At 51.2% G+C, this 8147-nt stretch overlaps 1 protein-coding gene across 1 annotated transcript in view; it reads left to right on the top strand.

Annotated features, from left to right (window-relative positions):
- Nucleotides 1-307: 307 nt before the first annotated feature.
- LOC110332109 (solute carrier family 22 member 4) overlaps nucleotides 308-8147 on the top strand; it is a 46754-nt gene continuing 38914 nt past the window's right edge. Inside the window, exon 1 of the mRNA XM_021213101.2 lies at nucleotides 308-1538. Coding sequence (XP_021068760.1) covers nucleotides 1146-1538 — 393 coding nt within the window. The 5' untranslated portion in view covers nucleotides 308-1145. The remainder of the gene's footprint in view (nucleotides 1539-8147) is intronic.

Below are 8147 nucleotides of genomic sequence, written 5' to 3'. Positions count from 1 at the left end.
AGGCCTGTGGATCCCAGGCTAGGGGAGCCCAGCTCTAGCTTGGGCTATCTAGTGCACTGTGCTCCCAGGACCTTAGACGGGAATACTGAGCAGAGAGAGAAAAAGGGCAATCCCGCTTTTGGTTCCCCTGCCAGTTCTGAGGGCCAAATCTCACCAGTTTGTCCTCTCTCTGTCCCTTCCTCCCTCTGTTCCTAGACTAGAATGGGCCTTTCTGCAAATAGAAGGCCTTTCAGTCCAAGAAGGCTTTGGCACCGTGCCGCAATAAAAGGCTCCGGGTGCCCTGAGAGTGCAAAAGGACAAACACCGAGCCCAGGCGTGGTGACTCCTCTGCGCTCCCTCAGTGGGCCGGCTTCCCTCTGGTGTCTCTATAAAGGCCACAGGGAATCTTCCGAAAGGACACTAGAACGACTCAGGGGCCCGTGATCCAGTCCTTCTAATCCAGGGCGCGTCTCTGACTCAGCATGACCTCGCACATCCTTTTCTGGCACCAGGTCCACAGTTGCCTCTTTGCAAGGTGAGGATCCTGCTTTTCCAAGGACGCTTCTCGGGCCGCCGCGGTCCCGTGATGGACTACAGCCGTGCTAAGGTTCGTAAGTGAGTTCCCACGCTGTTGTGTGTGAAGAGGTGGCGCTCCTGTCCCCTACACAGGTCTCCTGGGAGCGCGGACTTGATTAGCTGACCGGTCTGCCTGCCTGAGCTCAGTCTCCAGACTGGGATCAGGGAGCAACGGACTCCTGCCCCGGGCTAGGCCTGGCTCTCGAGACGCTCCTCCCTGTCTCTCTCCCTCCTACGTGGGGCCGAGAAAGCTGGAGCTCCGGGCTGCACCGGCGTTGTCAGGCTGACCCCGGGCGGGAGGCCTGCGTGGAAGGCCGCTGGGTGCAAGGAACGGAGCAGGAGGCTGAGCCGGCTCGAGAGCTCCGCCCAGATCCGTGGAGTGCAGTGGCCTTTCGCTGCCTCGCCGCACGGGGGTGTGGTCCAGAGGACTCGGCTTCCCTGCGCTCCGCGCCAACCCCTTGGAGTTTTGCAGCACCCACGGCGTGTTTGCACGCAGCCACCTAGGAAGATCCCCCGCAGCGCGCCGCAATCGCTGAACCCTTTCTCCCCACCTACCTCCCTCGTGCAAGCTGAGGAGGAGAGGTGGAAGCATGCGGGACTACGACGAGGTGATCGCCTTCCTGGGCGAGTGGGGGCCCTTCCAGCGCCTCATCTTCTTCCTGCTCAGTGCCAGCATCATCCCCAATGGCTTCAATGGTATGTCAGTCGTGTTCCTGGCGGGGACCCCGGAGCACCATTGCCTGGTTCCTGACACTGTGAACCTGAGCAGCTCCTGGCGCAACCACAGCATCCCCTTGGAGATGAAGGATGGACAACAGGTGCCTCAGAGCTGCCGGCGCTACCGACTGGCCACCATCGCCAACTTCTCTGCGATGGGGCTGGAGCCAGGACAGGACGTGGATCTGGAGCAGCTGGAGCAGGAGAACTGTCTGGATGGCTGGGAGTATAGCCAGGATGTCTTCATGTCTACCATCGTGACAGAGGTAGGTGGTAGTGCCTTGCTGGAACCAGACATTGGGAATGGAGACTGAATTGCGTCCGTGCCCCCCAACAACCCCTGGCAGTGTCTGGGTCAGTGTCACCTACCATCTCGAACCTTCCAGGCACAGAGCGGGGGTTATGAGTGCATTCGCAGCGCACACTCAAAGCTGATGAATTTCTTTGTGGCATGGAGGGGATGAAAAAAGAGAGTGTTGTCACCAACTGCCTTTTCCTTTCTGAGTTTCACAACAGAGTTTCCCAAGAGCCCCGGTGCTTCCCTGGGCAGGCCAAACCAGACTGTCTGGATTTGTAGTCATAGCTATTTCCTTGCCACAGGAATGGCTGTGGTGGTCTGTTGATGGACACCCAAAGAAGGGTCTTGAGACAAAAGGGCCTCTGTGTTGAGGCCCCACTTTCTCCAAAAGGAGGCAGCAGCCCCTTGACATGGGTTGGATGTAAGGAGTCAAAACTAGAACCTGGCCTTTGGACACTCAAGGAGAGACCAGTACTTCTGTGGGAAGTGTCAGCTGGAGAGCAGGGCCCCAGCCAAGCCCACTGACTTACCTCTAAGTGATCTGGGAACAGGTTCCCCAAGTCACCAGAATCTGAATGGGGACCTACTACTCCCTCTTAGTTTCCTGCTGCGTTATTTGCTGAGGACCAGGTCATAACAGATCAAGACAAGCACTGTTTCTGGGAAGAGCATCACCCAGAACTGATTACCTGCTGTTGGTCAGGCAGGTAGAATATCTGCCTTCCCACCATTGCTGCTTCTGCTCTGTCTTTTTCCCTAGGCTGGTAAAAAAAAACAAAACAAAACAAAAAAACCCTAGGTTCCTCCCAATGAGATCTCTGGGAACAACAGCCTCAATTTCTTATCTCTTTCCCTCAGCACCACAGAGCAGTCAACAGAAAATGTGTCTTGCCCCAGGGTGTAGACAGCTAGGGTGTGGGTCCCACCTGCAGAGCTCTGATGCCTGTGGGCATGCCAGCTGTGTTTTTCGGAGAGCTGTTGTCAGCCCTACTTATCTGTTGGCCTTTGGGAGCCAAAATTCAAATCATAGCTTGTTTTATGTGTGACTTTGGGTAAATAAACTCCTTTCTCTTTGTGGAATAGCTAGATCTGGGTAGCCTGCAGGAAGGAGTGTGAAGCAAATATGGGGCTAAGAGACAGTCCTATCTAGCCAAGAATGTGGCCGGTTCTGGGAATAAGAGCCCTGTTGACACCGTAGGTGGCATTCGGGGAAGGATCAAAGGCCAGCGCTGCCTCTAGGACCAGCTTCTGGGTAGTCTGAAAAGTTGATTATATTTTGAGGACTGTGGAAATAGCAAACCCAGGGTTTATGTTTTTATTTTCTTCCTTTGAGACAAGGCCACAGGATATCGTCTTTTTCTAACCTGTAACTCAGTGCATCACCAAGGCGGGATGGCTTTGAACTCACGGGGATCCTCTTGCCTCTGCCTCCTAAAGAGAACTACAGATGACTATCAACTCTCCAAACCCCTTGTTCTTAGAGTTTGATCTAGCTGCTATGGAAAGCAAGACTGGGAGAAAGCTATGGAGGTCACTGTTACAAGAGACCACCTAGGCAAGGGTGGCAGCTGTGGAGGATGCAAGTTTCATGGAGAGTGACAGCCTCTGGATCCCTCACACTAGCACCCTGACTGTCTTGGGTCCTAGTTGGCTGAGCCTCTCCAGCTGCCATCCCCTAGCAAGAACTCAGAACACTTACCCTGGCCCTGGGACATCTAAGACTGGGAGTTCATCCTTCAGATCTGGAATTTCCCTGCATCTAAGTTGGGAGGTTGAACCCACTGGCTGCAACCTTCACAAACAGCGAGTCTAGCCTGGCTGCTGTCCTCATCCTGGATGATTTTGTTTGCCTGAGAATATAAAGGGCAGGGGGACTACCAGCTCCTGAGTCCATAGGTGTCCCACCATGCTGTACCAAGGGGCCTCTGTGACTCCTGTCTCAAATGCTCATGTGTGCACACTATGACTTGCTTTGCTCCGCAGCCTTTCCCTTCCTTGCTTGCTTTTTTGGGTTGGTGGGAGTTAAAAGGCAAAGGGCATAGGTATCTGAAAAGAAAAGGGAAGGAAGCAAGAAATGGGATGAGTAGGGTGGAGTGGCTCCCTGGGGGGAGGGGACAGGGCAGTAACTTGGAGTCTGGGTGACAACTAAGCAAAACAAGTATTGAGGAGAATGTGGAGAAGATGGAAGCCCCGTGCATTACCAGTGGGAAGGTGCCACTCAGTTTCAGTTACTGCAACAAATGCCCGACACAAGCAATTTATAAAGAGACAAGGTTCCAGCCTATGATCAATGGGCTCTGTTGCCTTGGCACCTGTTGTGAGGCTGCACATCCTGACTGGGAGTGTGTGCTAGAGCGATGTAGCTTTCCTCATGGAGAAGACATGTGAGAGAGAGAGAGAGGAAGAGGCCAGGGTCCTAAAATCCCCTTCAGAAGACCTCGCTTCCTTCCAGTGGGCCTCACCTCTTAAAGTGCCCACCACCCCACAACAGCTTTAAGCTGGGAGCCAAGCCATCCATAAATGTCTTTAGGTGATGACTGAGCCCCTCCCCCGTACATGCATTACCAGGACTCTGAGAACAAGACATGTGTCAGAACCCATGCTGACTTAGCCAGTGACGGACAGTGAGCAAAATGACCTCATCCTTACAGGCTGAGCGCAGGGCCCCTGACAGGTCCCTATATCCTGGCTGACAAGGATGGAAGGCCCATCCTCAGAATATACCACTGCCTAGTCCTCCAGCACCCTGACATCCTCCAGAAGACAAAAGCCCATCCAAACTGTCCCAGGTCCTCTCCACAGGAGGACAGGGTCAGCCCAGAGAAATGCCTTTCATGGATGCCAGGAGATAGGAATCTGGTATCTGGATTGTGACTCACATGCATAATATACCTGTTCCCGTGTGCTGTGTTCTGCACGTAAGGTTTCCTTCCTTAGGGGCTATGTGTGAAGCCATTCATCCTGTGTAGTAAGAACCTAATTTCCTACCCTTATTTTAAAATAATTTCTCATTCAAAGAAGAGTTGTTAAAATAGCACGGAACATTTACATACACCCTTCATCTAGCTTCCTCTGACTTCAGCAATTTATTTGTTGTTTTATTCTGAAACGGGGTTTCACTATACAGCACAGGCTGGCTTGAAACTCACTATGCCATCCAGGTTGGACTCCCCTTGACTCTGGCCCCCAGGGCGACATGTGCCACCACACCCAACTCTGATGTTATCAGTGCAAATTACCCACAATGCACTTATCAAAACCAGGAAATTAACGTTGGTCAAAGTACCACTGGTGCCCTTCTTCGGTTTTCTGGTCCGGTCCATTAGCCCACTGCACTTAGGTGTCCCGTCTTGGACTCCAGAGTGAGACAGCTTTGCAGCCTTTCCTGATCTGCCGGGTTTATGTGATTTTTCTCATGATCACATTGCGCCATGCAGCTGTGGATAAGAATGTCACAGAAGTGTTATATATTTCAGGGCATCAAACCAGATACCTAATGCTGGTAATAGGTGATTACTAGTGATATGAATATCAGCCATCTGGCTAAGTTGGTGTGTGCTGGGTTTTTCCACTATTATTGTTAATATTTTCCCTTTCATAGTTAATAAATATTTGAGGGGAGATACTTGGAGATAATACAAACTTTTTCCGCTGTAAGTTTAGTACAGATCTTTCGATAGTGACTACGATGACTAGTACTGTAGTATTTGCCTAGTGGCAACCTGAGATTATTCTGGAAATAAATCCTTCCCCTTGGTGGCTATTTGGTTCTGTGTATATTTATTCATGTATTTCATTCATTCATATATATTTATTCATGTAAGCATGGGCTCACACCTACTTATTTCATCTAATCAGTTAAGTCTACTGCTATCCTTAGTATTCTATAGCTCTTGCTATCTGACTTTGGATCAAATTACTTTCCACGTTAAGGAAAAAGAATGTGGAAAATACAAGGTAAGGGTTTTCTGTCTCTGGACTCTGGGCTAGAAGAGTTTGAGATCACGCTGGGAGAGGAGTATGAACCCTATCTAGTAGCCAAGTTACCCATAGGGTGGCGTCTGGGCAGGAACAGAGAGCGGCAAGAATGTGTGTGGTTAGTGATGAGGAGGTCCTGTTGGGAAAGGAGACCCACCATAAAGCTTTATCTCTAGGGTCCTGAGTTCATCTCTCAGTGCTATACCTGGGTGAACTCAGATGCCTCCTGCCCTGAGGCTGAAGGAGCAGAGAGGACAGACAAGGGCTGGGCCTGAGTGTGAGCCCCTCTTGCATTCTTTTTTTCTTCACAGAACACCATTAGGCAGTCTTGGCCTTAGTCTACCAATTAGAAACACTTAACCTCATGTGACCCAGACCCAGATCCTCCTTTGTGCTTTACGGACCTCAAGGGAATCCCGAGACCTAAGGGCTAACCTGCTCAATAGACCCTTCAGTAGCCTAAGATGGGACTGCTGTCTGGCCATGGCTACATTTGTCCTCTTCTGTCCTCTATCCCTGGGAGCCTGGGGATGAGGTAGATGAGGGTGTAGCCACTCACTCAGATAGAACCTGCAGCAAAGGGTCTGTGTCCCCGGAAGCACCAGCCTTGTGTCACCCCTCCTGGAACCAGGACACTGATTGACATACTCCCAAGGTAGGCCAAGTTTCTGAGGAACATGGTGGACCCCATTCCAAGCTCATAGGTAGCTTCTGGGAATGGCAAGTAAACAGGGTCAGTGACTAAGCCAGTATAGGGCCAGCCACTCCAAAAGACTTCATCTTGTAGATGACCTTGATGTGGACTCTTTCCACTAGGGGTCTGGGTGGGCCTAGCAGAGGGATAGGCCTGGAATAGCAGCAGTTTGCTTCTTTCTTCCCTTGTCCCTGGAGTTGTTCAGGTCAGAGCCTGGACCCTGACCGTCCTAGCAAGCTGTGCCCAGCCACTCATCCTGATAAGCAAGTACTGATGAAAAGCAGGAAAAGGGGATTATTCGGTGAGGCCACATTGGGAGGAAGAACAAGAAGTTCTGCGACAGCCAGGTGCATACCTTTAATCCCAGCACTTGGGAAACAAAGGCAGGCAGATCTCTGCGAGTCAGAGGCCAGCCTGGTTTACAGAGCAAGCTCCAGGACAGCCAGGGCTACATGGAGAAGCCCCATCTGGAAGAAATCAAGGTGGGGGGGGGAGTCCTGGGTCACCTCCCCTCAAAAGTCCACCACTGGGGTTCTGCCATGAGGCTCAGGTCTATACAGAGGGCAAGGAGTCTGCTCATCTAAGGAGTCCTGGTCAAGGTGTGGTCCTGCCATCATCACTCAAGGCTCTCCTGCAAGGTGGACAGACCGGTTGTCAGAACTGTGTGAGATTTAGTTCCAGAAGTCAAGTAGACCCTCTGGCTGGCACCAGCATCCCAACCTTTTTCTTCTTCCAGGAACTCCTAGGAAAATTACAATTTCTTCAGGTCCACTGTTCCAATAGTCCGCTATACTCTTCTGTACTGTGGTTATGCCACGATACTGCTGGTGGCCAGGATGAGACACTTATGCCCTCCTTTGAGTCATTAGACTAAAACAATGGGTCCCAAGACATCATAATGAGAACCTGGCTCTCAGGATGGCTGGAGTATTAACTAAATCTCTCAGCACCCAGATTTGCCCTCATGGTTCCAGAGACAGTGTGCCAGCCAGTCCCAAGGAAGCTTTCTTTCCAGTCAGCTTTCAGAAAGTGTGCCTTTGCCAGTAAACAAAGGAAGACTCAGGAACCAGCTCTGGCCCCAGTGTGTGTGTGTGTGTGTGTGTGTGTGTGTGTGTGTTTCCTTATTTATAAGCTACTTCGTCGTCACCTTGTGGCTGTGTTCCCCTGACAACTGGCTCTGGGATGTCAGAACACACCTTTGTTCTCAGGCTCTCTCACCTGCGCCTGCTGCCAAGACTCAGGATAAACAGACTTTGTCCATTCCTCTCAGAGGGTCACAGAAGCCAAAGACAGAGTCCAGGGTGAAACGGTGACAGGCAAGATGGTCAGGAACAGGCTGGTAAATGCCATGGGCCTTAGGCACAACTGCTGTCTCTCTCTATTGCCGGCCATTTTCTTATGTATAAAGACTGTGCTGGCACCTGACATATGTCTCCAGAGCCCAAAAGAAATACCATAACCTCCATTTGTGACCTAGCCAGTGTAGAGAGAAATTGGGTGGAGGTGAATCTGGATTCACTTTTATTATACCCAAAGGTTCCCCAACCCACTCTGTTCTTATAAGAAATATGGGTAGCCCACGCTGGCAGCTCCTGCTTGGTGTTTGCAAGATAAGAAGCAGGCAGATGTAGCAGCTTATGGTTGCAATTCTAGCACTAAGGAAGCAGAAGCAGAAGGATCCCAAGTTTGAGGCCAGCCTGGACTACAAAAAGAGATCCTTTCTTAAAAATAAATAACTAAATAAATCACTGGGCCTGGGGCCAGGCTCATACTGATACCTTTGAGTGGTCTACCTCTGAGCAGGTGCTGGTACAAACCCAGCCTATTTGTTCACAGGCCCAGGGGAGGGCCTGGGAGAGCCATGGAGGAGGAGGAGAAGGAGGAGAAGGAGGAGGAGGAGGAGGA

This window comes from Mus pahari, chromosome 14 (genome assembly GCF_900095145.1).
Source record: "Mus pahari chromosome 14, PAHARI_EIJ_v1.1, whole genome shotgun sequence".
Taxonomy (NCBI): Eukaryota; Metazoa; Chordata; class Mammalia; order Rodentia; family Muridae; genus Mus; species Mus pahari.
The sequence above is the reverse complement of the archived record's forward strand: the minus strand, read 5'-3'. Positions and strand labels throughout refer to the sequence as shown.